The following is a 27770-nucleotide window of genomic DNA, read 5'->3' on the forward strand; positions in this document are numbered from 1 at the left end:
AATTGCAGGATAAAAATGATCGAGTATGACAATCGAGTACTGACATTGGCACTCGTTTATCTAGCAAGCATGTGGCTACAGAGATAAGGAAAAGACAGCCGTTATCGGCGGGAAGGGGGGAGTTTATCGTCAAGTCCGATCTGCTGGATGCCACTATACGGACCAGATATGTTGTTGGAATGAATGTGCCATATTACGTCTCTCGGCAAACGAGCGCCTTTTGCATCGCTTATCCTCGCGTTCCTCGGACCCCGAAACGGAGGAGGGAGACCGCAAGGGGAATTCTATGACCAATGCACGGCGGCTATCAGGCTGTCAATCCATGGCAGATTAACAAATCGTCGAGATCTTGAAGCCGCAGTCCCAGACTTACCGCCGCCCCACTTGTCCCAATTAGGCATGTCCATCCAGACCGTGGAGATCCTTGGGTCTCTTGCGGCTTCACCTTCTCCATGAGCTTCCCTTTTTTGCCTTTGTGCTGGGTCCCTCACCGAAAGGGAGAAGTGCTCAATGGACTACATATATCTCGGTTTGCCCCCGGGCAATGGACACTTGCTGTTCTATCTCATCCTTCTTGATATGACCTGATTCCCCCAAGGACTTTGTCCCAAACCATACTTCTATTCCCCAGTCGCATCATCTCTCCCATCAAGCACACACGCGCGCCTTCTGAACATGTCAATTGCAGCTCAGGGGCCCAGCTTGGCCACTTCGGCCAGCCCTCACCCTTTTGATCCCGTCCGGCCTCAAGAAATTCGCTTGGCTGTCCGCATCCTGGAAGCTGCCTTCCCAGGTGTTAAGCTGCGCTACAATCGTATTGATATCCACGAGCCCATCAAGAAGGATGTCGTCCCTTACATCGAGGCTGAGAGGTTAAGGAAACCCCTTCCTCCGAAGCCCGCGCGTCTTCTTTACTCTTACTTCTATCGCCTTGATACCGGCGCATGGTGCAAGGCGTTGATGAACGCGGACACCGCATCCGTCATTTACGTCAAGGAATTACCGGAGGGAGTCCAGGTGTGTACATTTTGATTCGACCTATATTGTTCTTACGCTAACAGCTAGCCTCAGCCTCCAGTAGATATCGATGAATTGGCCGTTATCGAAGAAGTCTGCATGAAGCACCCCGCAGTGCAGGCGGAAATTGCAAAGCTCCAGCTACCCCCTGGCATGACTGTCTGCAATGACCCGTGGATGTACGGTACCGAGAGTCTGACCGAGTCAAGGCGCATGTTCCAGTGCTTCATGTACATGGTGGAAGTGGACCACCCTGAAAACAACCACTATTCCTTGCCTTGCAAGTTCTCCCCGGTGTTCGATGCCTTTACACATGAGTTGATCCGCATGGATTATCTGCCGGGTGGCTCGGATGCACAGACCGTTGAGACTCAGCCCTGGAAGCCCGTCAAGGCGGTTCAATACGCCCATGACCTGCAGGATGAGCCTATTCGGACAGACCTCAAGCCCTACATTGTGCAGCAACCCGAAGGACCCTCTTTCTCGGTGGATGGCAACTTTGTCTACTGGCAGAAGTGGCGCTTCAGGGTTGGCTTCAACAACCGGGAGGGCATGGTTCTTTACAACGTCACCTATGATAACCGCAGCGTCTTCTACCGCCTTGCGGTATCAGAAATGACCGTCCCTTACGGAGGTAGGCAAAACCGGACATCTTTTATGTAAAAGATATGCTAATGTGGATGATAGACCCTCGCGCTCCCTACCACCGCAAGCAAGCTTTCGACGTTGGCGATGTCGGTTTTGGTCTCAACGCCAACCAGCTAACGCTGGGTTGCGACTGCCTGGGTCATATCAAGTACTTCGACGGCTACCGGGCTGACTGCAAGGGAAACCCGGTCCTGCTGAAGAACATCATTTGCATGCACGAGCAGGACAATGGCCTGCAACACAAGCACACCAACTACAGATCCGGCGCTGCTACCGTGGTCCGCAACCGCCAGCTTGTTCTGCAGATGATCTGCACCGTCGCTAACTACGAGTACATCTTTGCCTACATCTTCGACCAGGCCGCCAACATTGAACTGGAAGTGCGCGCAACCGGAATTCTATCGACGGTGCCTTTTGATAACACCAATGGCGAGACTGTCAAGTGGGGCACCAACGTTGGTCCGGGCGTGATGGCTCCTTACCACCAGCACATGTTCTCTTTCCGCATTGACCCGGCCCTGGATGGTCACAAGAACACTGTTTACTACGAGGAGAGTGTGCCTCTTCCCGAAGACGAGAAGAACCCTTGGCTAGTAGGCTACACCACTGAGCAGACTGTGATGGACAAGGCAGGCTCAGCCGACCTTGACATCAACCGCAACCGGGTCTTCAAGATTCGCAACGACAACGTCATCAACCCCATCACCTACAAGCCCATTTCCTACAAGCTCCATCCGGCACCTAGCCAAATGCTCCTCCAGAGCAAGAGAGCCATTGGCTACGGCCGTGCCGAATTCGCCACCAAGCCCATCTGGGTGACCAGATACCAAGACGATGAGTTGTATGCTGCGGGCGAGTTCACCAACCAGAGCCGACGCGCTGTTGGCGTGGAGACCTGGTCCAAGCGGAATGACCCTACTGAGAACGAAGACGTGGTTCTCTGGCACAGTAAGTTCTACTACTCCCTACCACCTTTGTTGTACATGTACAGAGATCAAGGATGATTCAGCTAACACGCACATTCTAGCATTCGGCCTCACCCACAACCCCCGCGTCGAAGACTTCCCCGTCATGCCCATGGAACGCATCAGCGTGATGCTGCGTCCTGACGGCTTCTTCACGAAGAACCCGGCCGTGGATGTTCCTCAGTCGTCGCAGAACTTCAACAAGTCTACCCTGCACCCGGAACCTGCTGCGGCAGTCCCCTCCTGCTGCAGTGGATCCAGCAAGGCCAAGCTGTACAAGCGCATGGATTAGAGGAACAGGAGTACATTTGTTTAGAATTTCACGATGCATATGGGATAGGGGAGGTGTATGATTTACGATACATAGCACGTTGCTGGCGTTGGAGGGATAGTATAACTGTTACTTTGTATATACCATGAATTAGATGGATTCAAGCTTCATTCTTCAGCATTCAATCAACATTAAGAGCCTGGTCTCAGTACTAGTATATCTATCGGAGATGACTTACCAGACCAGCCTACCTCGGGCCCGATCCATACCTGTCTCTTATTGGCCACCGCATCGGTCCTTAGCAGACAATCCGGGCCCGAAGCAAAATCCAGCTCCGCGATTGGCTGATATACACCACCCATACAAGTATATAACACAACATATAACGATGATAGAAGCATACTATCCTACACAACTCCCAACCCTAAATACCAATAAACAATCACAGCAAAGCCAAAGCACAACCAAAAAATGACCGACCCCCATAACCACGACCTCGAAGCATCCCCCACCTCCACCCCCATCTCCAAACCCTCACCCCCCAAATCCAAATCCAAATCCAACCCCCCCAACCTCATCACCTGGACCACCCCCACCGACCCCTCCAACCCCCAAAACTGGCCCAAAAGCCTCAAATGGAAAAACACATTATCCATATCCCTCTTCGTCTTCATCTCGCCCATCTCCTCCTCAATGATCGCCCCAGCAATGAACGATCTCGCGCAGTCGCTGGACATGATACACTCCGAATTCGAGATATATCTGTCCCTGAGTATATTTATCTTGGGGTATGCTATTGGTCCCGTGTTTTTTGGGCCCGCGTCGGAGGTATATGGACGGGTTAGGATCTTGCAGGTGAGTAATTTGTGGTATTTGGGGTGGAATTTGGGGTGTGGGTTTGCGAGGACGAAGGGGGTGTTGTTTGCTTGTAGGTTCCTTGCTGGGGTGGGGGGGAGTGCGCCGTTGGCGGTGGGGGGTGGGGCTATTAGGTTAGTCTTTTATTTCTTTTGGGATGGGGGAGGGGGGGGTGGGGGGCTTGTTGAGTTTGGTGTTGTTTATGGTCTGTGGAAGGGTTCGAGATGAGCTGATTTCTGAGGACAGTGATATGTGGGCTGCGGAAGGACGGGGAAAAGCTATGGGAGTGTATACTCTCGGACCATTACTGGGACCTGTGGTGGGACCGATAGCCGGAGGGTTTATTGCGGAGTATTCCACCTGGCGGTGGGTATTTTGGGCTACGTCTGCTGCTGCTGTCGCGGTGCAGATTGTTGGGGTGTTCTGGTTGAAGGAGTGTCATCCGGGGACGATTCTACGGCGGAGACGAGATGCTCTTGTCAAGGAGACAGGAAATCAGGAGCTCCATCCAGCGGAGAAAGATGAGAGTCACGGATACAAGCTTCTTCATGCGTTTAAGCGGCCAGTGCGCATGTTCACGACTCAGCCGATTGTCTTCTGCATGGCGCTTTATATGGCGTACCTCTTCGGCGTGACGTATTTGATGTTTGCGACTTTCCCGGATATTTGGACGGAGGTATATCATGAGAGCTCTGGGATTGGGGGCCTCAATTATCTGTCGATCGCGATTGGGTCGTTCATTGGGCTGTTCTTGAACCTCAAGCTCGTGGACCGGATCTATCGTGGTCTTAAAGCCCGGAATAATGATGTTGGCAAACCTGAGTTCCGAATGCCGTCGTTGGCTGTCGGGTCGGTGATCAGCATCATTGGGCTTTTCTGGTATGGTTGGAGTATTGGACAAACTCATTGGATTATGCCGAATATCGGTGCGCTGATCTATACCATGGGCACGATCTCCTGCTTGCAGGGCATGCAGACGTATATTGTGGATAGCTATCAGACCTACGCGGCTAGTGCTATGGCTGCTTGTGCTGTGTTGAGGAGTTTGTGCGGCTTTGGGTTCCCGCTCTTTGCTCCTTATATGTATAATGCCCTGGGGTATGGTTGGGGTACCAGTGTGTTGGCGTTCACGGCTATGGTTTTTGGATTGGGTGGGCCGTTTGTTTTCTGGCGATTCGGGCCCCGGTTGCGTGCCATGTCTGACTATGCCTCTGGTTGATGGGTGTGTTTGGTGGCATGTGAGGTGTGATTGATGCCCGGTTGGTTTGATTGCCAGACAGAAGTTGTCGTTGGATGGATGTGTGGTATAGTATTTGTATCATAGATCAATTGTCATAGAGAAACTCCCCTATTGAATGCGAAATGCTCTTATATAGTTCGTTGATGACCCGTCCTATGAATGATTGACTCTCATTGAGATAGAAAGGCCCATGAAGGTGGATATTCGTAGAATTTGTGGTTAAGTGAGCACGCAAATGACTGCCTGCACTCCGAGGTGATCTTCAGTCGATGTCCGTACGCACCCCCAACTGGCCGTTCCAGCAGAGGGCGGGCAAGGTAGCAGGATGATGAGATGATGTGATAGTAGATCTCATAGACTATGGTATTCTTTCATGAGTTACAGATGAGTAATTTCGAAGTCCGCACTCACGGATAATGGAGTCGTAGATACTTATATATATAGATGTATAGTGAAGGGTGTCCTTGCTGTTAGTCCATACTGGTTTCTCCGCACATTTGGTCCCAGAATAGCCAATCGGTAGATGAGTCGAGATTGAAGACACTGGGGTCAGCCCTGCTCATATCGTCGAAAAGCTCGTCGAAAGAAAAAGCCCCATCCGTAGCTTGGTCGGCAGCAAGTACGCTGCTATCCCGCTGACCGATACCTTTGGGTTTATGTTGGGCGCGCAGCGTAGTAATGAAAGCCGGCTCGGGAGATGAACTACGAGGCGGATTCAGTAGCCAGGCTTTCAAAGTAACCTTACCAATTGTAGCGTACAAAGTCCTTCGGCCCTGACTCAGTGCTTCGTGATCCGCGTAGACCTCTGAAACCCTTTTCCAGGCAGCATTGAGCTCTGATGGTGAATAAAACCCAACCTTGGCAATGCTTCTCAGAATGCAAAGGAGGGAATCCCACACGAAAAACGCTTGCAGCTGCCAGCGAAACTTCTGGGTTGCGGGATTACTACACATGGCATTTCTGGTGTCGAGCACCTTTTCAGCAAGCCTGCAGAGTTGTCTCTGCTGTGTGTCGGTTATGGTTTCTTGCTTGAGCAACGGCATCCTCGCGCGTAACCGGACAGCATTGATGGCGGATCGCATAACGCCGGTAGTCAGAAAGTGCAAAGGGCTCAAGATGTCGCAGTACCGTAAGAACTTCTTCTCGATGAGGTCTTCCACCTCGTCGATCAGTCGCTCGATCTCCTCTGGGGTGCGGAACTCGATTGCCCCCCCGCTCCCCTTCTGCTGGACCCCGGTTCGAGTGTAGAAATTTGACAGCTCCATCCGGGCCAAGCAAAAGATCATCTCCGATGCACCTCGTTGGTCATGAGGCGGCTCGGTCATGCCGGGGAAGATCTGGTCATCGTTAATGTTTAGCGGTAGCTTAGTATCCCAGCTGCCGGGTGAGATGGATATACCCGTGCCGGAGGTTTGACCTGCGTAACTGTCCAGAGGTAGCAGTTGCCAAAAGAGCCGCCGGCGCATCTGGACCTCAAACGGGGGCAATCCGATGCTTTCGCCGTCTCGGTGCAGTCCTATGCGTTGGGCCAGGCGGATTCCAATCCCAGTCAAAATCCAGAAGGTATGGGAATCGATTTGAGTGCGCAAGGAAATAAGAAAGAGAGTGTAGGCCTGTAAAACCGACAACGAGGTTGTCTTGAGCCAGGACGCATTTACCAATGCCTGAGTGACTGCAGTCCGATATTTGTGCATCAAGTGGGCTCTGGAACTATGGAGTCCACGTGAACACTCGTCGTCAGACATTGAGAACACGGCAAAATGATAGATGGCAAACAGCAAGCATTCATCGTTCTTGGAGGCAGTCGCTGGGTGCTTGGAGACGCCGTCAACTATCTTAGCGACTGTCGGAACATGAAGGATCTTGCAAAGAGGCTCGACGTTTTCCACGTAGGCATACCAGAGCTGGGCCGCATGCTCGTAGCTAGGATAAAGGTGGGTGAGGCTTATCGTGCTTCTCATACTGGCGTCCGAGATGGATTGCGCCGCGAGGGCACCAAGAAGACCAGTTGGAGTGGCTTTGTCGGGACCAAGCTCATCTTGAATATGAATTTGTTGCTCGGACTCGGACAACTCACCTAGATCACCTTCGCCAGCGTCGAGGAGCAGAACATCGTCAATGTAGCGAGAATTGCCGTAGTTGGGATGCAGTCTATCCGCTGCAGCGTCAGCCTGCGAGTTCGCTGTCCCCGGAGTCGGTGCCTGTATACTATTTGCTGAGGCCTCCAATTCTCTTCCGCTAGTAATCGAGGGAGTGGCTATTGGAAGAAGATTGTGGTCGTGCAAGATGCGCTCGTAACGTGCCAGACGTTCATGTACATCTTCCTCGCCCCGGCTACGTTTCCTCTTGCGCCGTGGCGGTGGTGGCTGATAGACACACTCGAGCCTGGCCTTGATGCAGTTGGCACACTTGGGCACCGCGCGGTTGCATTTGATCTTCTTGCGCACACAGGCTTGACAGTTGAAGCGGACTGGGGTTAACGAGTCGGATTCGCAGGAGCCATTGTGCGCATCAAGAGAGAGGTGCTTTGCCGGGGCGGAAGCAAGTGGGACAAGATGCCTTGTCTCTTCCATTTGTGGTACCCTATATGTCCGCTCTCTTGTGTGGCTATAACTGCCGTATTCATTCGTAGTCGGTATTGGGTGGCATGACTTGGGAAGGGACCCCCGGTCATTTCTTCGCGCTAACTTGTATTCCACCCACGACACTAGCTCGCCAGTCATTAAGACTAAATCCTGGCGAGTTCGGGAGGTAATTGAATGTTCATATACTAGAGCCTGTTGTTACATCTCTCTGTTCACCCTCAAATACATTATAGCAAGTACAGATCAATAGATATAAATGATATATATATAAAAGCACTAGACCTGATCTATGAATAAAATTGAAGAACAATAGATTCTCAAACCTACATAAAAGCATATTCAGTCACAACAAGGATGTAGACGCTGCATATCACATCTTCTATTTTCATTATTACATGATTTCATTCTGATTGCTATCAATTACATACAGCCTTTTCGGAGAAGTGAAAAGAAGTAGTATATAGGTCAGAAACATTGTACATAAAAAGTAATGTGTCGTTCATTTCCATTTCCATATGAGAAAAGAAATCCCACTCCTCTCATTCAGGCATACCTTAGATAAGAAAAAATTGAGACATCGTTGTCATCCTCCTTTGTTCACTTCCACTGTCCAGATTTTTCAGTTCGTTTACAGGAATCGATGTTTTTGAAAGTGCAACAGCCTTCTAGATGGACGGTAAATCAGTGCTAGAGGCGGTCGGCTATGTCAAGACGCCTATTCGACCGGCATATTGCCGTGAAGGTACATTTAAGCCTTGTTAGGAACGTGAGCCTTGGGGACAGCACCGGTGCCGGCACGGGTGATGGCGGCCTCACGGGCACCGCTGAGACCATACTGGCTGGGGATACCCTCAACACGGTGGGTGGAGTTGATGTTCTTAACGAGGGTAAGCTGCCAGCAGGTAGCACCACCCTGGCGGGAGGTGATGGTGGAGTAAGCCAAGAAGTATTCCCAGATCTGGAAGTAGTCATACGTTAGTATCGTCCTGTCGTATACACTGAACGGGCATTGGAGAACTCACTCTGAACCATCTCTTGCCGTACTTGGCTTCGACCTTGTCACGGTTGCCCATCCAGTTCCGGTACCAGCGCCACAAGGTAGCAGAGTAGTGAACACCAATAGTGTCAACGGCCTTGATTTCGAAACCAGCAGCCTCCAGTCTGTCAACGACGAAGCCAAGGGGAGTGCTAGCGTCAGCGCCAGGGAAGATGTATTTGTTCATGAAAAGACCCCAGATGAGATCCTCGTACTGCCAAGACTTGCGCAGACCAGCGATCTGCAGGAAGAAGACACCGTCGTCGTCCAGCATGTCGTAGACCTGAGAGAGGAAGGAAGTGAAGTGACGGACACCGACGTGCTCGGCCATCTCAAGGCAAGTGATCTTCTTGTAACCGCCATCAACCCGAGGAGCGTCACGGTAATCAAGGCACAGGATACGACTCTGAGACTCATCAACACCGGCATTGCGGAGACCCTTGTTACCCCAAGCAGTCTGGTTGCGACCCAAGGTGATACCAGTGACCTGAGCGCCATAGTGAACCGAAGCATACTTGGCCAGAGTACCCCAGCCACAACCGAGATCAAGGACAGTGTCACCGGGCTTAACGCCAATCTTTTCGCAAACCACAGCCAGCTTGTTGTCCTGCAGTTCCTCCAGAGTCTCTTCCTTGTTGGGGTCGCTGATGATACCGGAAGTGTAGATCATACGGGGGCCCAAGAACCAAGCGTAGAAGTCGTCACCGCGGTCGTAGTGGTCACGAACCTGCTCCTCATCTAACCAAAGTCGCTCAAGTCAGCACGAAAATCTCATTACCGTGCCAAATGTAGAAAAGTAGATACGTACCTTGGGAGCGGGTGTGCATCAGCATCTCAGGGATGAAACCAAAGAGGAAGTGCTTGTAGAGACCCATGGTGAAGCGGAAGTTGGCCCAGTCGTGTCTGAACTCCAGAGCCTCCAGGGCATCACACTTGAAGTCCACCTCGCCATTGAAGTACTTCTCGTAGAAGACCTCCATGGGAATCTTGCTCTTGCCACGGTAGGCAGTACGATCATGCTCGCTGTGGAAGTTCAGGTAGTACTCGACGGGGCGACCAGCATACTTGGCCTTTTCGTTCTTGCGGGGAGAAATGGAAGAGGCGATGGACCAGAAGCCCATCAGAATGGGGACGGTGGTGAAGATGGCGAAGAAGATGGTGGTGTAGAAACCACCACCGATCTGGCGGGCGAGGTACCATGGGACAAGGATGAGGAGAGCGAAGAGGAGGGTGTTGGAGAAGCTATCGCTACCCTGAGAATCCGCGGGGACGGGGGCATTTTTGATGGCCGGATACTAGTAAAAACAGGAGAAGATTAGCTTACTGACATTGCGAATTGAATTGACCATTCCTGTTCCGAAAAGTATGTGTCAAGAGCCCTAGAGGAGCTCTTCAGGAGCTGTTCATGTGCGACAACTAACTCACCGAGGTAGTCCGCACACCGCAATCATCGGCGGGAGTCGTGCAGGAGGCGGGTGGAGTTTCAATGAACTCGAAGTCCTCTGGGGACTCGGGATGGATATTCGTCATGGCGGAGGAGACGAATTGTCGAGAGGGAGAGGGGGAGGGGGAGGGAGAGGGAGGAGGAGAGGTGGGAGGAGAAAGAGAAGGGGAAGAGGAGAGGGAATTGGAGAAAAGAGGGAAGAACACTAGGATTGCTTGTGAGGCGGGAGCGAGTGGATTATTGCTTGAGCAACTGATCAACCGCCAGGGTTCGGAAGACTGCGCCTAAGCAAGAACATGAGAACTTCCTCCTCTCTCGTCTGTAATTGGTCTACTAATTTTATCGAGTGATGCTACAGGGGTTTGAACAGGCATTCGTTAGATTTATCTGGGTGATAACCTGATGGAAAAGTAACTGAACTACCACTACATGAACACTCCTGCAGCAGCTGCAGCTTTTGCTGTAAGGCCGGGGAGAAGAAGTGTTGATTGCTTGGACAAGTTTCCAAGGATTCTAGACGAAGTGGTCCAGTCCAACTGGGTCTCGCCCGGGAGGACAAGCGGTGAGCGTCGCATAGGTTAGTTAGTAGTATTGATTAGTAGTTGGTACGTAGTTATACTGGGGCTCTCTCTCTCTCTCTTCTCTCTTTCTTGTGTTAAGTGCCAAAAGTACTCCAATCCGAAGGTCCTTTATTTGGCTAATTGCAAAACAACCTAGAACAGGTACAATCTTCTCACGTTCCGCGGTCGGGGACCAGGACACCTCCTAGCCAGTTACTATCTTTATAACCGATCTCAACTTCCCATCCAAGGTTGGCAGTTGGTCTTTTCCCCGGGTCTGAAACCCAACTGCGGTGCGTGGCCCCTTTTGCTTGGTCCAGTGGGCTTAGTCATGGGCGTTGCAAAGTGAAGGTGCCCCTTAAACCAGCTTAATCAATTGAGCCATCAAACGGTTAGCTTGGGAGAGAACCACTGTTTGAGGGCCGGCAACACCCACTACAGGAGGGTCCATTACGAATATTCTGGCTATTAATCATACAGCCCAATTTCATGCTCAAATAGGGACAAGCCCCACGCCGGGGTCTTCCGTGGGACTCGTCAAGTCATAACAGGATAACACGGTAACCCCATCGTAAATAGATACATCATAACTTTCTATAACGCCCCCCCTTTCAAGTCCCCTGCTCCATCTCGCTGGCTCCGTGAGGTTTCTTTTGCCATGGCTGTTTTCTTGCCAGTCAGGAAAAGAATACTCACACGTTGGCGAGTGCAACGAAACATGAAAGACACATAAAAGTAGACCGGGAAACCAAAGAACACCACTCAACTACCAATAACATAAACCCATAAAATCCCATATGATACGCCGGAAGTAGACCTCTGTATTCGCCTTGGTTCTTCACACATCTCACGTCACAGCGTTAATTGAAAGTTCTGGGCTTCCTCATCTTCATCAAATGTCGGAAGCCCCTCCGCACTCTCCAACTCTAGCCCAATCGTGTCGGCGATCAATGGTGGAGTCCCGCAGGGCTGCAGATAGGTGTCGGGTGAAAGGATTCCTTGGGGGACTGTCTCCAGCTCTGTTGGACTAGCCGTCCTACCATGTAACTTGGTCGACACTTCCCGGCCCCTACTATATCCCACCGTCGTTTGGGAAGTCGCAGCAGCGGCCGTTTGACGCATACTCGACGGGTTGGTCGGCTCTCTTGGTTTCTTAGACGGGAACAAGGCAGATGTAACCCTGGGCTTGGCCGAAACAGCCGGTCTGGTGCGTGGAACAGAACGCTGTGTCCCGGACAAGGCAGCAGCAGCATCACGAGCTCGGATGGTGGAGATATTGCTGGTATGTTTCGTCTTGTTGTTGGCCGCTCTCGTTCGTGAACGCGTTTGAATTCGGCGTTGCGTAGCGTCTGCTGCAGGCGGCTCCTCGATTGGAACGGTCTCGTATGTTTCCTCGAAGCCAATGCTCTCGACTTGCTTTCGAATCATTTCCTCAACCATTCTGTCGCAAGCTGCTGAGTCTTCTTGGAATTTCCGCTCGCGCTTAGTGAGCCCATCGGGGCCAACCTCATTATCACCATACACACTTTCCAGTCCTAGGGCGAGATTTTTCGGCTGGAATTGCGGAAAGGTGGTATCATAAGTGACATCGTCCGGGATATCAGGAAGATCTGCGATAAATCAGACACAACGAACCCCTTGATACATGCGAAAACCCCGCGCAAGGACTACTGACCTTTGGGCTTAGGGGGCATATACTCAATGTCAGGGACATCATCTTCTACCGGTTTCGCCTGGACCTCTGGCTGACTTGGCTCTACAAAGGGAGCAAATTTCTTCGCTCTCTGCGTAGAACCTCTCTTGATGGTCCTGTCAGGCTTCACCGCCCCTCCAGGTGCTGGCGTCTGCAATCCCCTGGCTTTGGCATTTGTCGTCTTCATGCCAAGAGGGGCACGCTGACGAGGATCTGCTGCAAAGTGTGTTAGTCTCATGAATAGCGAATAGCAAGGATCAAGTCATGCGACTTGAACATGGTCGTAGATTTCCATTACATACCCGCCGGAGTGATGAAGGCATTTTTCGTTGTCAAGTTGATATTATCCTTCTGTTTACCCCCCTTCACGGTTTTCTTTCCAAAAGCCAGCGGATCGTTCTCATCATTTTTCAAAGGGACTTTGAATGGCGTTTTTGGTACTCGAGCGCCGGGGGTCTTGGGTTGCAAATGTCTCACGCCTTGATTGAGTGGTTTCGACGCGGCAACGGTTTGGTGAGAGTGGACCAGGTTTTCTTGGTCGCGTACAGCCAACATGGTGGCAGTTATGTATTCACACGGCTCATTCAACGAGCGAAGATCGATTGGCGTAGGTTATACTGGAGGTCGGAGCTAAAGGTGCTGGAAGCGGCGCGTCAGCACTGAAGGAAGGAGAGCGGAGCTTGTCGACATGGTTCTAGATGCAGCGTCACGCAACCGAGATGTTTTCGTGGCGGTTGCCCGTGGAGACAATACAACTGACTGTATTCCGTAACACCGGGACGGTAAAGTATCAGCCACAGCAACTGTGGCACTGCCCATCCAGGGGGGGCGATGGCATCCCCTACCATACCAAAAATGGATCGGGCCCAACCACTAGTCGCGGCTGACCGCCAGGCCAGGCAAGAAAGTCAACCTTACCTGAAAGGCCCTCCTCCACTTCTCTTCCTTTCTCCCTAAACCCAAAACCCATTTGTCCTTTTGACTACTTGCTTCCCTACTGCATCTCTGTCTGGTTTATCGCTGAGCGAAAGCCGTCCCGCATCCCCAACTCATCGAAACATCTACTTTCTACCATACATATTTCCCGTTCCTTCACTGCAAATAACTGCCCAACATGGATAAGATCAAGGAGGTGAGATTCCTTGCCCTTCCCCTCCCCCTGTTGGCGGGGTAGCTTCTAAGCTGCCTGGCACTGCAACATGCACCACCACATGCATCCTTATTTCTCCCACCGCATCACTCAGGATGATCCATCTATCCTCATTACCACAAACAGAAATGTGTAAATAAACTGGAAATATCCGAAAGCTGACCCCCATGATTCTAGAGAATGAACAACCTCCGCCTCGAGGCTGAGGAGGCCCAGGAGAAGGTTGAGGAGCTCAAGAGCAAGGTTAAGACGCTGGAGCAGGAGAACCTCGCCAAGGAGCAGGAGATCACATCCCTCAACCACCGGAACCAGCTTCTGGAGGGTGAGGTCGAGAAGCTCGAGACCGCTCTCAAGGAGGCCAAGGATTCTGCCAACCAGAGTGCTCAGCACGATACTCAGAACGAGGCTCTCCAGCGCCGTCTGCAACTTCTGGAAGAAGAGGCCGAGGACGCTGACCGGAACCTCCGGGAGACCAACGAGAAGTACGTCTATTTTCCATTTCCGCCCCCTCCCCGCACCTCCTTTCTTACGAGTCCGCAACGGAGCAACACATATACTGACTACGCTCGTGCTCTAGGCTCCGCCAAACCGACGTCAAGGCTGGCCACTACGAACGCAAGGTGCAGGCTCTCGAAGCGTCCCGTGACCAGTGGGAGAGCAAGTACGAGGAGATGGCGAAGAAATACGCCGAGTTGCAGAAGGATCTGCACGACCTCGAGGTCTCCATCAGCAATGTTTAAAAAGGAGATGGCGCCGAGGCCCGGAAGATGCTGGATTTCAGCCTTTTCCCCAAATATACTTTCACCTTTGCTTTCTTTTCCTGCACATCACAGTCTGATCTATATGTCCTGTCTGCAGGGAGACGGATTTTAGCTGTATCTTTTTCTCGTCGTGTCATCTAGCTGGCTTCATCCGCATCATCAACCGGTCTCTCCGCTCGTCCCCGTGACCTTGTTTAACCTTTTATTGTTTACCATATTAGTCATTGTGAAGGTACATAGAGCATATTTAATTGGGAGCGCCCCCCTTCTGGCTTCTGTATTCTCAACCGAATGCTGGTTCATGAATGTGCTGTGCTGTGTTGTATAGGACTGGATATTATGAGCGGTCTCGTCGAGCCTGTGCTTTCCTCGATTTCGCCGCGCGCTCCTTCACCCTCGTAAGCTTGCGTTCCTCTTTAGACTCGTAGCGGAACTTCTTCTTCTTCTTTTTGGGCTTGTTATCGGTCTTCTTTTTCGTCTTCTCGCCGGCCGCGGTTGATTTGGTGTCCGGCGCAGGTTTCGTCTCCGTCTGCTCCTCTTCCTCGTCGTCCGACTCATTGCCTGCCGATCGCAGTAGGCCTTCTCTGGAAGGATCCATTTCTTCCACTGTCACCGTCGTGTACTTGTCTTCGTCTATGTATTCAGCCTCATAATCCACGGCTGGGGGTTCTTCGAACCCTTCCCATTCCTGGTCGTCTTCATCACCACTTCCCGAACTCGAGTTGTCCTCATCACTGTCCTCTTCCTTCAACCTCTTGAGTTGCTTTTTGTGTTCCTCGATAGCGCGCTGGAAATCTGCGGTTCGCTCTTCGCGAATCTAGATTGAAAGCAAAATTAGTTCCGGTGCAATTAAGCAAACTGATCACCGGCGAAGAGACGTACCCTTTTGCGCTCCTCACGCTTCAATTCACGGGCCTTCTGCTCGGCCACCTCTTGTGCATGTTTAATGCGTTGTTGTTTGCGCTTGCGAAAGCCTGTGAGAAACTGCTGGCGATCGGCAGCGTCGAAGGTAACTTCTTCGACTTTGCTGGCCACCTTTCTCCTTTTTGCTGCTGGCCCCATGATTTTATATATGAGACAATTAAAAGAAATTGTCTATAATTATGGACGAAGTGATGTTGTTCTCTGAGGCGGGGATTTTTAGTTCAGGAAAATTTTCCAAAACGGCCGCATTGCCAGAACGTCACGGCCGGGGACAAGTCGAGCTAGGCCGTGCCGGTGGTTGGCTCGACCGCCTCCGAGCCGTCGTCGGCCAATCCACCAGCCTGGCTCCAACATCATCATTCATTCCTCCCGGAGGTTCTCTAGATAGCCGTCCGCTCGTCTGATAGCTACCCCCCTATTACACCACCATGCGTTTGGGAACCTTTTCCCTGCTCGCTCTGGGAGCGACGACGGCGAACGCAATCCGCGACACCTCTCCCTTTTTCCTTGCATCGACCTCCCAGTATGCGTGACACTTGCTCGATTGCGGGACTTCCTTAGAGTGTCCAGCTAACTAGCTACTACAGGATCCCTTCTACGTCGGCACAGCTGCGGACTGCTCCCGCTATCTTAGAAGATCTGTCTACGGGGCTGAGTGGCTGCCCTTCCGACTACTATGTTATTGCTTCTCAGCCCGGTGTGCACAGCACCGACTTCGCTACTCGCCAGTCCGCACCGCGCCTCGGTGGGAAGATGACGGGGAAGGACAAGAATATCCGGACAAAGACGATTGTGAATGAAGTTGTGGGCGAGATAGAGGCGAAGGATGTCCAGAAGCTGCTCGAGAAGGAGTGCGGGGCTGAATCGACCGTGATCGACGCTTCCTGTAGGTGCTCACTTGTGGCTGAGTGGTCGATAGATGAAGGACATGACTGACAGCCAATGATTAGCTGACTCTCACTCTGCCGACTTCGATGCGGAGTCCCGCATCATTGTTGTTGACTTGCCTGTCCTGCCTGCAGGACATGAGCGGAAGAAGCAGCTTTCGAACAACGGTTAGTGGCCCAAACCTCTATACTACTCCCGGAGAGATGCTTATTGTTTTGGCAGATGGCTTGCTCTTCAACGTCATTGACCGACTTCCCGAGTCCAAGGGCTACACGATCCTCTACGTCACTTCCCCGAGGGAACTTGAAGACACCGGTTCCGATTTCTACCAAGCGGATCAGGATCCCCTTCACATGGACCTCAAGCGCGACTACTCTGCTCATGACAGTCAATCTTCGTCCAACAAGACTCTTTTCCAGGAATACCAGTTCTTTACACCCGGTATGTAAACCGAAATCAAGCCACTGCAAGACATAATCTGACCGTTAACAGGCATTTGGATGGGAATTCTCGCAACCCTGGTGTTCCTGATGATCTTCTATGTCGGACTGTCTGCTCTTTTGAGCTTGGAGGTTCCCTATGCAGCATTCGAGAAGGACACATCGGCCGCTGTGCAGAAGAAGCAGCAGTGATTAGCGGTTGTTCTTCCAGATTCGTGTCATTAGTCTTGCTTCTTCTTTGCATAATTTGCTATATTATGAATAGGCTGTATATCAGCGAAGCGGCGTTTGCTTATTTGTGGAATCTATCATATTGTACGAGTGAAAGTGGCACCCCACTAGGTATCGTTTGGGAGTCGAGGTAGATATCTAACCATCGAACATGATTGATGACGAATCCTAGAATGTCTCACATTAGATTTAATAATTAAGGGAATGGCCCAATAGCCTGAACTTACCTCGCCGCTAAGAATAACTTGGGTATCACGTGGGCCATAGTGTGGAAGCCTCAGGCCGGCCGAGGATGGCACGGGGCAACCACCGCTTGGCTGTCAAAGACCTCGTCTTTGCTCACTCTCTTTATGCCCATCGCTCGCTTTGGGGGTCCTCAAGACACGGATTAACCGCACAGCGGCTGTCGCTGTAGTCCCTCGTTTGGCTGTCTGCCCTACCTCGGTGATCACCGTCTTACCCTTGCATCCATCGCTTGTTGACCCTCTTGTTTTGGGTGGAGACCGATATTAAGTCCCGCCCGCCTGCCTGGAGACACCCGCTATCCATGCAATCAATCTACGACCAGAGACATCCGATTCAGTTCTTGTTTTGCTGACGATTTCGGATTCCTCTTGACTATGAACTTGTATCTCTTGCATTAACTCTAATTGCACCGGTCATTGCTGGTTCTACGAACTCTCGTTATCACTCGATCTGATAGATACCCAGGAGTCTATATCAACCATGGTAGCCCTGTCGGTGGGCCTCTCAAGGGCCCGCCAGCCTTCATTCATACTCCTTCTATTGTTTATCATTGTCTTTGTCGCGCAAGTTTCAGTCGCTCAGGACTCCACCACAGACGACTCTACGACCACTGCCGCCACAACGGCGGACACATCTTCATCTACGGACTCTGCGACAACCTCGTCAGATGACAGTACTACCACCTCAGCTGCAACCACGACGGACTCATCGTCTAGCTCAACGACAGATGCTACGTCCACGTCAACTGACTCAAGCTCTTCTTCTTCCTCTTCCTCAACCAGTGGCTATCCCATCGTCACTGTTCCCCCCACAGCCGATGCACCGTACATGCAGAAGTCGAAGATCCCCGAGGGGACTCTGTTCATCGTTGTCGGGGCTGTCCTTGGTGCCATTGGATTTGCTATTCTGGCCTGGCGCGCCCTCGTAGCCTGGTCAGTCAACCGTTCCGTTCGTCAAGCCGCCATGGTTCGGTCATCCGAAACCAAAGGACTGCTTCGCACCAAGAAGCGAAGATCTCGCTCCAGAAGATCAAGTTCCGGACCAGGTGTCACCCTCGAGAAGCTGGGTGGTGGAGGGCATCATCACCACCGTCACAGCCACCGACACCATAGGTCACCTTCCACAAAGACCCCCAGCTCCAACAGCGCGCTGTTCTTTTCGCCCACCGCCGGAATGCATCCCAGCAGCAGTAACAGGCGGTCTGCCTATCTCCCTGCAGGCTACTACAACACCGGCAGTGCAGCGCCTCCTCGGACTCACGAAGCACGCTTCTCGGCGGCTGATCTACCAGGCATGGGACCACAGTCGCAGGGTTATACGAGGGCCAAAACAGCCCCTAGCCCTCCTGAATCACCAGGCCTATCCCCAGCAGCCAACGAACAGGACACGACGCCCCGTCGTAGTGCCAGACGGTCCCGCGCAGAAGACCCTTCTACCAGCAGCGTGAATCTGTCCTCTCCTCCTCAGGGTCGCACACCAAGCGCATACCTGGAAGATTTGTTCGATAACCACAATACGCCTCAGAACAGACATTGATATAACCTATCTATGTTGTTGATGAGCGACGATTTCTCATTGTTCTTCTTTTCTTCATTTCCATTATCTCGTTTACCGTGTTGTATATTTCGCATCTCTTCCGTTATACAGATCTCTTATCTTTAACTTCTTTTCCTGCTTATATGTTTATTACTGTATTGTATATTTCATTCTATCATTTTCTATCATGTCAGCTAAGCCCCTTTCACGATCAACGAGCATTTATCTATTTGCCCTTTCTATCATTATTTAGCATTCATTATTCCTCTCTTCAATTTGGCATCCCTGCTATACTGTAACTACCTCCATAAGTAAAAGAAAAGCAAGCGTCTTATTAATAATCACCATTAATATTACCTATTAAGCGAGTGCACTGTCCACGACAGCCCCGATTATCATACCATCCAGCACTATGACCAACCCGCAGTCTTTCCTTAACCCCCAAACAGTACCAAAACGAATGGTACTAGGTAGGTACCCCAATAAATAATAAAAGAGAAAGTTATTACAACGAAAGGAATGAAAGTAAACCCGAAGAGAATGGTAAAAGGTAGGAGAGATAAAGAAATAAAGAAATAAGAAATAAGAAATAAAACAGACTGAGGATTTATACTATACGTTTTAGCGTATACGAAACAACAACATGAACTGCTCCGCAACACTCCCTTTCCCTTTGTTTCCTGCCCAATATAATATGATACAGACGCCTCTCCGCCTCCCAGTAGAAAAATGAAAAAAAGAAGAGAAGGGGAAAGTAAATATAGGTGTGTGTGTATAAAACAGACAAGTGTATATAATAAGAGGAACGGAACCAAGCCAATCCAAATCAAATCAAGTGTGAAGAAGTGAACGGGCCGGATGGGCTCTAAATGCACCGATCCAAGCCAGGAAGAGGGAGAAAGGCAGGAGATAAAGGCAGAAGGAAGAAAGATGTTCTTACATACGTAATCACAATAACGATGAATGCTGGCTACAATGTTGGATACACAAAAATCATGTCAGTTTATAGAGGAATGGGCGAGAAGCCTTGTCTAGAAAGATGCGGCAAGGTTGTATAAGTTCAGTCTGCGTCCAATTTGCCGCCGAACTCGCCAAGGAGAATATCGTCGGGGGCAGGACCGCGGCTGTTTCGGACTGTTGTTGGGTACCACGAGTCAGTTGAAGGTGCCACGGTAACGTGCTTGTGTGATGGATGGGTGACTTACTCCACTCGGCCTCGACGCGGAGGAAAACCCACATCCAACGACGGGCAACCTCAGAGAACATGAGTACGAAAATTCCAAACTCGGTCTCACTCATCCAGACAAATCCGGGCACGTATCTAGAGAGCCAGGAGAAACGGATGGCCAGATCAATGATGATCGCGAGGTAGTATTGTCGGTTGGCGAAGTAGCGATGGCGGCGCAGTCCGTATGGGTGTTCGTGGCTGCGGCGTGCCGAAGAGAAAAGGGTCAAATCCCAATCCTTGGTGATATCCCAGTAGAAGGAGTATGCGGAGTTGATGAATGTAAAGAAAAACCTGTAACAGAGGAAGCGCGGTTAGGCAGGGCTATTTGCAGAAGGCAGGAAAGAGAAGTCGAGCACGTACAAGAGCCGTGAAAGGCTCATCTCACTGTAGCCGTAAAAGTCTAGAGGGTTGTAGTTCTTCAACTTGGCTGCCAGGATGATCACCGGAAACGCGGTGGCGTACTTCAGGGCGTTAGCCAAGTGCTGGCCACCCTGGCTGCCCGCGACTTGACTACGCTGGGTAGCCCGACGCACACGCAAGTATTCAATGAGACATTGACGAAGTCGAATGATACTGGGGAAAGCGATGATCAAGGGAACGACGTAATCGTTCGTGCGACACTTGCGGGTGGGTTTGGACGTGCTGGAGACGTCCGTGGTAAAGAACATGCAGAAGGTAACAACCAAGTCCGCGAGGACTCTAGAATAGCTTGTCAGAGCATCTGCCAGCAGAATATCCCCGAATTTGCCATCTTGTGCTTCCGCCAGACCTCCAAGACTGATGCGCTTCAGGGTCATGAAGAACCGATATCGGCCCGAGCGCGCGATCCGGTAGAAGGGCAGGATGAGAATAAACAGTCCTATGAAGAAATATGATTGCGGAATGAATTCCACCGCTTCGACGCGTTCTGCGGAGCCATGGGTGGCGGGCCAGAAGATAAGGAGGGAGACGACGAGCGGGATGGTCAGGAGAGTGGCCAGCTGGTATGTCGAGGCATAATGCGGGCGTTGACTGGAGGATTGTCGGGCAGGGTATTTAATGAGGGCAGGGACATCCTAAGAAGAAGCCAGTCAGCGGATGTATATAACTATAGACAGAAGGTGAAAGGAAGGAGGATGAAGAGGGAGAGGGAGGGGCATCACCCACAATATTGGCCTTTAGGAGGTACTGCAGATTAGCACCCCAACCCCAGAAACCTATCGATAACGAAATGTCAGCCAAATGAAATGCCGGGGATTAGTTAGAGGAGGGGGGCGATCATCCAAGGGGGTAGCATACCAGCCAGCAGTATCACCGCCACGCGATAGGGGAAGGGGAGGAAGAGACTGAAGCGATCCAATTGAGCATGTTGATCGACACCCATATTCCATTGAAGAGACGGCGGCGCCGGGAATTCAGCACCAGAGGGAGACCGAGAGGGAGATTCGGAAGTGACTCGAGGGAGGCTCGAGGCACGGAGCCAGTAGTGAAGAGTATGTAGCGACAGTGACTGATCAGGCGAAGGGGAAGGAGGGGGGTTGGAGGGGGGGAGATCAAGGAGCGACTCGGGGTGAGGTTTGACGACCACAAAGGGCACTCAAATCATGACCAGCGAAGCAGTTTAAGCAGCGGGAAGTGAAGAAGCTCAGGGACCGCCGGTTTCAGGTCGGCTTTCCACTTTGGACGGGGCCCAGCGGCTCCGCGCGGCTTTCCGGCTTGTAACGACGCGCACTGGTCCCGCTTTGGGTCTAGCCTGGCCTCTTTGGGACTTGACCCTTAGCACGTGAGGAAGGTCATGTGATAGGGGTCACGTTGCGGTTGTCTAGAGCATCACGTGAGTGTTACCGAGGCACTGGCGTTGCTCCTCCGCCTTTCGGGGATCCGCTGTTGCATGCCGGCGCTGCTATACAATCCCACGCGCCTTATCTCTCCCTCTCTTTCTTCGTTTCTTCCTGCCATGATAGCTGTCTCAACGAGGGAATAGCTCTCTCCCATATTGTCTTCTCCTTCCTCCTTTCACTCACCACCTCTCGCAATCTCCCACTTCCCTCACAATGGCCGACGAAGATCTCTCCCTAACTACCTCCGCTCCGACACCGTCCGTCTCTCCCTCGGCCCATTTCTACCCTTTCGCTACCTCCCCAGATATCATTCGGTCGCATGAAAAGGATGTTTTCATGACAGGGAGCTTGACAAGCCAAGCCCATTCAATTGTTCGCTCTCTCCGCGGAGCTCGCTATGCACACACCCACTCCGATGCCATCAAACACCTAACCGAGATCCTCTACTTTGCCTTGACCACCTTCATCGGAAACCGAACCCTAGGAGAAGAATACTGCGACCTGGTCCAACTAGAAGATGACACCCTCCAACTTCCTTCTCTCCCAAGGCGAGCTGGGTACATCCTCAGCAGTATTCTGCTGCCCTGGACGCTGCAGCGTATTCTACCCGCTTTCCGACAACGACTGCGATCGAAGCTCGAACGCAGTATCGCTCGACAACAATTCAAAGCATCTCAAGCCAAGAAAACAGCAGTAGAGCAAGCCAAGGACAACAAGTTGTCCAAGAAACCATCCTTCTTCACAAAACTCCGGATCCAGAAATACATCCTCGAGCATCTGGACTCCATCACGTCGCTGTCACCTATATACGCCGTTAGCATCGCAACATTCTATTTCACGGGCGCTTACTATCATCTCTCAAAGCGGTTCTCGGGCCTGCGGTATGTCTTCACGAAGAAGGTAGAGGAGGGTGAACAACGAGTCGGTTATGAAGTCTTGGGTGTGCTGCTTGTCTTGCAGATCGCTGTACAGGGCATCCTGCATATCAAGAAGGTTGGGACCGACCTAGAACAGGGGAATGAAGATAGTGGACTTGAAGCAGAAGGTGGTATGAAACAGTATGGGAGCTCCTTGATACCGTCACTTGAAAACCCTTCCTCGCTTCCTCTCCTTCCGGCTTCTGCTGCCCGGTACGATTTCTCAGAAGACTCCCATGCGATCCCGTGGATCCCTGAAGGACAGCAGCGCAAATGTACGCTCTGTCTGGAGTTGTTCAAAGATCCGAGTGTCACGACCTGTGGACATGTCTTTTGTTGGACGTGTGTGCGGGACTGGGTACGGGAGAAGCCAGAGTGCCCGCTTTGTCGACAGGAGGTGCTCTTGTCGAAAGTGCTGCCCTTGAGAGGATGATTTTGATGGTTTTATGACTTTACAGCGCTGTTTATATACATGAATGACTGTATCATGCTTTCCAGTCTATAATTATACCCCATTCATACTAGAGGCAATTATTTGGCAGTCTCGATTGTAAATGACTTTGGTTTTCTATTCAGTTTCTGATGAAAATGTTGTATATATTGATTCTAGCATGGGTATCATATCATGTTCTAGCTCTGAGATCTATATAGATCCAATAGTCAAAGTTTATGGCCCTGGAATCTGGCCATTCCAACCACAGAGTATATATCAAGTCGCACTATATTTGAACCAGATAGCAACCAACCCGTTTCGTCGCGGGAGTATGCATATGCTGTGGAACTAACCACTGTATCGCCACTCTGTCTCAAGCAAGCCACTAAGGCTTAACCACCTCGACATCATCCGGGACCGTCGTCGTGGTCGGCTCCTGCACAATACGAATAGGCAGATCCAGATCCGCATGGGCAGGTAAAGGTGGTCGAGGGTCGAGAGCCTTTCGCTTTGCATCCATAGTATCAAACAAGCAGATACAAGCATATGAATCAGATGCAGCATCTACACATACACGCGTTATTCATGTGTCGGCACGAGAGGTACACCAAGAGAACTTACATTGCACCTGACGATAACTCAAAGACACCGTCCAATCACTGCACCTCACATCTTCCGCTTTCTCCAACGGAAGCCCCAGGTGCTCCTCCACCTGTTCACTGAGATTGACAGGTCGTTTGTTGATCAGTTTCGGGTTACTCTGACAGTATTTGACCAGTTTATGAAGGTGGCTGAGCTCGAAGATCCCGTGCGCATCGATCTTGAGGTACTTGCGGAGACGCGTGCAGTCTGCTTTGATTGATACTCCGAGCTTCGTGATGTTTGGGGACTCAATGATTTTTTTGAGAGTTGGCGGGACGAGGTCGCTGAGCTTTCTGCCTGGTCTAAAAAGGGCGACGTGGAAGAGAGCAATTCGCTCTCTGTTGGCGACTTGGATTAGAGATACGTTGTCTTGGATGCTGTTCCAGGCGGAGGCTTGCGCTTTCCATTCCATGTCGAAGCCGAGGACCTTGTCGTTTAGGAAGAGTTGCGCGACGTCTTCACTGCTTTTGAGTGTTTTGCAGTAATGGACGATGATGTTTTTGCCTTCGGGGCTTTTGAGCATCGTGTGGCTCCAGAACTTGGGTGTTGGGGGGTCCTCGGCTGGTGTGAGGACTGGTTTTGATTCTCCTGCTGGGTGGGTTTCTGAGGCAGACTCGTCTATGCCATTGTTGCTTGCACTCAGGGTTTCTGACTTGGCTAGTAATACTGGTGATTCTGGTGTTTGGAGTTCTCCGACGTCTTTACTGTCGATTATATGCTCAATCATTGGTCGTGGGACTGTATTCGAGCTATAGCATCTTTCTTGTGCTGGAAATGGATAGGTTATATGTCTCTGGCTATGAGAAACGGCATTTTGGCGACACGTATATGGAGAGGTCTGATTGCAAAGAGTCGTGTCGCTGACCTGTGAAGGCCGGGGTTTAAATTCGCAGGACCGACTGTCGATTCTGGATGAAAGATGCCTTGTTCCGGGTAGGCTCTGTAGAGCAGATTTCTCATTTTTGCTCAAGCTGGAACGTGGTAAACATCTACTACTGATCAAAGTAGAAGACAGCCTGCTTGTTGAGCCATTCAGCGTCATATGCTGAATCAAGGCGTACGGCCTGCGCAGCGACCTTGAGCGAGTGGCTGTCATGGCAGTCTGCTTTTGCAGAGTGCGTATGCACTTATATCCATTGGCCGAGCTAGAATAAGCATGAGTATTTGTTCAGTCATAAATGGGGTAGAAATACCAAGACATAGTTGCTTCACGGAAAGCCATAGTAGACCAGATCAAAAGAACTAGTAATAAAGTGACGCTTGCCGCCGGCTTCTATCACCGCCACCGGTCTTTATAAATCGCGTCAAGTCTTACAAGTCACGCAAAGCACACTGACTGGAAGAGGTCCATAATACGAATATAGAATCATAACAATCTGCTCAATTAATACATCATGTTGGATTTCAGCAGCCTTGAAACCGACAAAGCGACAGGGCGTACCTGAAAATCACCCCGATGAAGCGGAGCGGGATTGTAGATCTGATTGGGGGAGGCCATTCGGGCCGGATAAACTCTGCCACCGGGGCCCGCCAAGATTGTGTGGATGGAATCATTCCAGCATCCGTTCGTCAGTCCGCCCGCTTCATTTTCTATATTAGATCTAGGCAAGGGGCTTCTGTTTCCACCTAGAAGAAAACCAGTAAGTCATCTATGGATATAGATTGTATGTCTTGAGGGATATATGCTGAGTTGAAAGTAGCTGCTTAATAACCTAATCAATCCACAATGGCGTCACAACTTCTTCCTCTTGGTAAATGACCCTGTCAGAAGCCGTGGATGCATGGCGTACTTGTGATGATATGCTTATTAACATGCGCGACAGAATTGATCGACAAGTGTGTCGGATCCAGGATATGGGTCATCATGAAGAACGACAAAGGTCTGCATGAACATCTCCCTGCGGGGGAGGGGCAGACGATAAGCTAGATAGCTAACATGCATTCAGAATTCGCCGGAACGCTGCTTGGATTCGATGACTACGTCAGTAAGTATATTCCCTGTCGTGGTGTACGATGTGCGTGAGCTGACCCGCTGCAGACATGGTCCTGGAGGACGTGACTGAGTTGTAAGTCACCTTATCTGCTATCTGGATGGAGATCTCCTATCTCTGGGGCTCTTCTTTTCTTAGCCATTATCCTATGTGTGAAGCAAGAAATCTTACTAAACATGCGATAGCGATTACTCCGGCTCTCAAGTGAAGCTTCCCAAGATTCTGTTGAACGGTAACAACGTCTGCATGGTATGTCTGCAGTCATACCCCTGTGTTACTGATTATGCTCCAGACTGACACTAGCTATTATTCAGTTGATCCCCGGTGGTGAGGGACCGGTCGGTAGCTCTTAGGTCATGATATCCACGATTCTTCTTCTTTGATATGTCAAAATGGTAATAGAATGAACGCTCATGATTGAGATAGACAGTAGTAATGATGGAGCCTACTTCTGACACTGAGTCCTTGGCTAGTAAGGTGTTGAGATCTACAGATGCACCTTGATGTAGCTGTTCCAACATAACATAGTAGTTTTCTTCATACATTCTCTCTGATATCGAGCGTTGCTACTGTTCCTCATCCTAACAAGATCAGGATTACACATCACGTGGAAGAAGCATTCCTCCATTCATAATCTCATTCATATATCGCCACATATTACCACACTTACACTCCGAGACTACATGCTCAGGTACAGCCCTATGCAACATAAGTCATGCCGCAAGCAACCTCACGCAGGTACCGGTCAGGCGCGCGTGGACCAAACACCAAATATATCATCATGCAGGGGTCAATGGAAAAGAAAACACATACTAGTACGCATAAGTTCTAAACTACCACCTAAAGAAGCCACATACCCCATACTACTTCTCCTACAGAATGAGCCTCTTTCAGTAAGGAACAAGCGCACAAGTAGAACTCCTATCCATGATATCTCCAATAGAATACACCCTCACGACAACTTTCCTTTTCAGAACAACAGCGTATCAGAATGCTGTATAGCAATGGCTATGCAATATGAGGTAGATCTGTACTTATGTACTGTACATAACAGGCTAACAGTAGTGACGTAGACAACTCGCCGAAGGGCAAGAACTTAAAGTGAAGTAGCAGCTCTAAACCTAAATATGCCGCGGTACTTCTTCTCTTACCTCGGCAGCAAATAACAGCCACCTAATTAGCTATTCACTACTAGATGAAATGAGTAGTAGTGCCTAAATAGGCATTATACTCGACCTTCAGTTCCTCTTTACTAACTTCCAGAATATATCCCTCCAAACCCAAACCCAAACCCCCAACCGACTCCAACCCCACACAACCACACACCACAGTCCCAAATCAAACCCGCCAACGTCGCATCAACCCAACCTACCAAGCTAAATAGACTACCCCAGACTTTCCCCAACCCCCAGACCCAAGGCTGTCAGAAAACAAAAGTCGGGGTAACCTACATAATCTTACATGGAACATGACAGGTAATTGCGGGGGTCGAAAGACTCAAGACTGAAGAAAGCGGGAATGAAAATGAATCTGTTATGTAACAGATTCTTTTCCCCGCAAAAATGAGGAACTAATAAAAGTGGGCGGTGTCAAGTCAGCTGAGAAGTTTATACACCTCATATAACTTTAATTTACTACTTACATACAACAACGTATGTTAGTGAGTTGTCGGACTTATTCGAGATGGATTTGAGCCGTGGTTTGATTATGGGAGTGGATATGGATGTTACGTAGGTACTACTTTTCTTAACCTTTTTTTTTTTTGTTTTTGCTTTTGCGAGGTGTAAATTATGGGGTTTTTGTTTAGTGTCGGGTGGATGAGGGATGGTTTGCGGGGTTTGGCTTTCTTGTTTGGTTCTGCCGAGGGCCGGGTTACTACTTACTACGTATTACTACTAGTTGTGTCGGGAACAGAAAAGAGAGTATACTTTGATTAGTATTGAGTTGGGACTTTTGTATATGTATGTTCATTCCAATATTTGTTGATTCTAGATGCATTTGTAGAGTTATGCGGCGTGATATTGTCCCTGGATAACAGCCTACACAGTAAAAGCTCCATCAATAACTGGCTGCATTCGCTTCCCACTCTGATCATGATGCAGTAAGGGGCATTTTCAAAACAACAGGATAAACCGCATAGACCTAGTCTAGAGCCAGCACAGCCTGATTCTATTCTTCGATCAGTAATTCGAACGTTGACCTCGGTATCAGCGCTAGGCTCCAATCCAGCTAGCTGGCTCTGTCTCCAG

The 27770-nt window shown here is 50.4% G+C and overlaps 13 protein-coding genes across 13 annotated transcripts; 7 read left to right on the forward strand and 6 right to left on the reverse strand.

Annotated features, from left to right (window-relative positions):
• Positions 1 to 675: 675 nt before the first annotated feature.
• AtWU_09168 (amine oxidase) lies at positions 676 to 2922 on the forward strand (the record flags this gene model as incomplete). The annotated part of the gene is made up of 4 exons (XM_035504275.1): positions 676 to 1017; positions 1072 to 1651; positions 1705 to 2613; positions 2693 to 2922. 4 exons carry the CDS (start codon positions 676 to 678, stop codon positions 2920 to 2922), a joined length of 2061 nt encoding a protein of 686 aa, XP_035360168.1.
• A 450-nt stretch (positions 2923 to 3372) lies between these two features.
• AtWU_09169 (MFS general substrate transporter) lies at positions 3373 to 4975 on the forward strand (the record flags this gene model as incomplete). Its single annotated transcript, XM_035504276.1, has 2 exons — positions 3373 to 3689; positions 4003 to 4975. 2 exons carry the CDS (start codon positions 3373 to 3375, stop codon positions 4973 to 4975), a joined length of 1290 nt encoding a protein of 429 aa, XP_035360169.1.
• Positions 4976 to 5466: 491 nt separating this feature from the next.
• AtWU_09170 (putative C6 transcription factor) lies at positions 5467 to 7569 on the reverse strand (the record flags this gene model as incomplete). Its single annotated transcript, XM_035504277.1, has 1 exon — positions 5467 to 7569. The coding sequence occupies one exon, from the start codon at positions 7567 to 7569 to the stop codon at positions 5467 to 5469; it is 2103 nt and encodes a 700-aa protein (XP_035360170.1).
• Positions 7570 to 8329: 760 nt separating this feature from the next.
• AtWU_09171 (putative cyclopropane-fatty-acyl-phospholipid synthase) lies at positions 8330 to 10147 on the reverse strand (the record flags this gene model as incomplete). Its single annotated transcript, XM_035504278.1, has 4 exons — positions 8330 to 8539; positions 8604 to 9355; positions 9426 to 9912; positions 10043 to 10147. 4 exons carry the CDS (start codon positions 10145 to 10147, stop codon positions 8330 to 8332), a joined length of 1554 nt encoding a protein of 517 aa, XP_035360171.1.
• Positions 10148 to 11473: 1326 nt separating this feature from the next.
• Positions 11474 to 12869, reverse strand: AtWU_09172 (uncharacterized protein; the record flags this gene model as incomplete). Its single annotated transcript, XM_035504279.1, has 3 exons — positions 11474 to 12231; positions 12297 to 12530; positions 12617 to 12869. 3 exons carry the CDS (start codon positions 12867 to 12869, stop codon positions 11474 to 11476), a joined length of 1245 nt encoding a protein of 414 aa, XP_035360172.1.
• Positions 12870 to 13428: 559 nt separating this feature from the next.
• AtWU_09173 (tropomyosin) lies at positions 13429 to 14204 on the forward strand (the record flags this gene model as incomplete). The annotated part of the gene is made up of 3 exons (XM_035504280.1): positions 13429 to 13446; positions 13642 to 13946; positions 14042 to 14204. The coding sequence occupies 3 exons, from the start codon at positions 13429 to 13431 to the stop codon at positions 14202 to 14204; spliced, it is 486 nt and encodes a 161-aa protein (XP_035360173.1).
• A 358-nt stretch (positions 14205 to 14562) lies between these two features.
• AtWU_09174 (rRNA-processing protein RRP17) lies at positions 14563 to 15287 on the reverse strand (the record flags this gene model as incomplete). The annotated part of the gene is made up of 2 exons (XM_035504281.1): positions 14563 to 15042; positions 15108 to 15287. 2 exons carry the CDS (start codon positions 15285 to 15287, stop codon positions 14563 to 14565), a joined length of 660 nt encoding a protein of 219 aa, XP_035360174.1.
• A 290-nt stretch (positions 15288 to 15577) lies between these two features.
• AtWU_09175 (Ac45/VOA1 transmembrane domain-containing protein) lies at positions 15578 to 16669 on the forward strand (the record flags this gene model as incomplete). The annotated part of the gene is made up of 5 exons (XM_035504282.1): positions 15578 to 15672; positions 15737 to 16035; positions 16100 to 16204; positions 16260 to 16478; positions 16530 to 16669. The coding sequence occupies 5 exons, from the start codon at positions 15578 to 15580 to the stop codon at positions 16667 to 16669; spliced, it is 858 nt and encodes a 285-aa protein (XP_035360175.1).
• Positions 16670 to 17434: 765 nt separating this feature from the next.
• AtWU_09176 (uncharacterized protein) lies at positions 17435 to 18490 on the forward strand (the record flags this gene model as incomplete). Its single annotated transcript, XM_035504283.1, has 1 exon — positions 17435 to 18490. The coding sequence occupies one exon, from the start codon at positions 17435 to 17437 to the stop codon at positions 18488 to 18490; it is 1056 nt and encodes a 351-aa protein (XP_035360176.1).
• A 1060-nt stretch (positions 18491 to 19550) lies between these two features.
• On the reverse strand, positions 19551 to 21081 carry AtWU_09177 (EXS domain-containing protein; the record flags this gene model as incomplete). Its single annotated transcript, XM_035504284.1, has 5 exons — positions 19551 to 19624; positions 19696 to 20009; positions 20079 to 20773; positions 20865 to 20914; positions 20997 to 21081. The coding sequence occupies 5 exons, from the start codon at positions 21079 to 21081 to the stop codon at positions 19551 to 19553; spliced, it is 1218 nt and encodes a 405-aa protein (XP_035360177.1).
• Positions 21082 to 21751: 670 nt separating this feature from the next.
• pex10 (ubiquitin-protein ligase peroxin 10) lies at positions 21752 to 22888 on the forward strand (the record flags this gene model as incomplete). The annotated part of the gene is made up of 1 exon (XM_035504285.1): positions 21752 to 22888. One exon carries the CDS (start codon positions 21752 to 21754, stop codon positions 22886 to 22888), a length of 1137 nt encoding a protein of 378 aa, XP_035360178.1.
• Positions 22889 to 23273: 385 nt separating this feature from the next.
• Positions 23274 to 24257, reverse strand: AtWU_09179 (3'-5' exonuclease; the record flags this gene model as incomplete). The annotated part of the gene is made up of 2 exons (XM_035504286.1): positions 23274 to 23452; positions 23510 to 24257. The coding sequence occupies 2 exons, from the start codon at positions 24255 to 24257 to the stop codon at positions 23274 to 23276; spliced, it is 927 nt and encodes a 308-aa protein (XP_035360179.1).
• A 999-nt stretch (positions 24258 to 25256) lies between these two features.
• AtWU_09180 (RNA-binding protein LSM5) lies at positions 25257 to 25874 on the forward strand (the record flags this gene model as incomplete). Its single annotated transcript, XM_035504287.1, has 6 exons — positions 25257 to 25281; positions 25354 to 25410; positions 25477 to 25515; positions 25569 to 25596; positions 25707 to 25770; positions 25836 to 25874. 6 exons carry the CDS (start codon positions 25257 to 25259, stop codon positions 25872 to 25874), a joined length of 252 nt encoding a protein of 83 aa, XP_035360180.1.
• Positions 25875 to 27770: the final 1896 nt, after the last annotated feature.

This window comes from Aspergillus tubingensis, assembly GCF_013340325.1.
Source record: "Aspergillus tubingensis WU-2223L DNA, scaffold_10, whole genome shotgun sequence".
NCBI classification, from domain to species: Eukaryota; Fungi; Ascomycota; class Eurotiomycetes; order Eurotiales; family Aspergillaceae; genus Aspergillus; species Aspergillus tubingensis.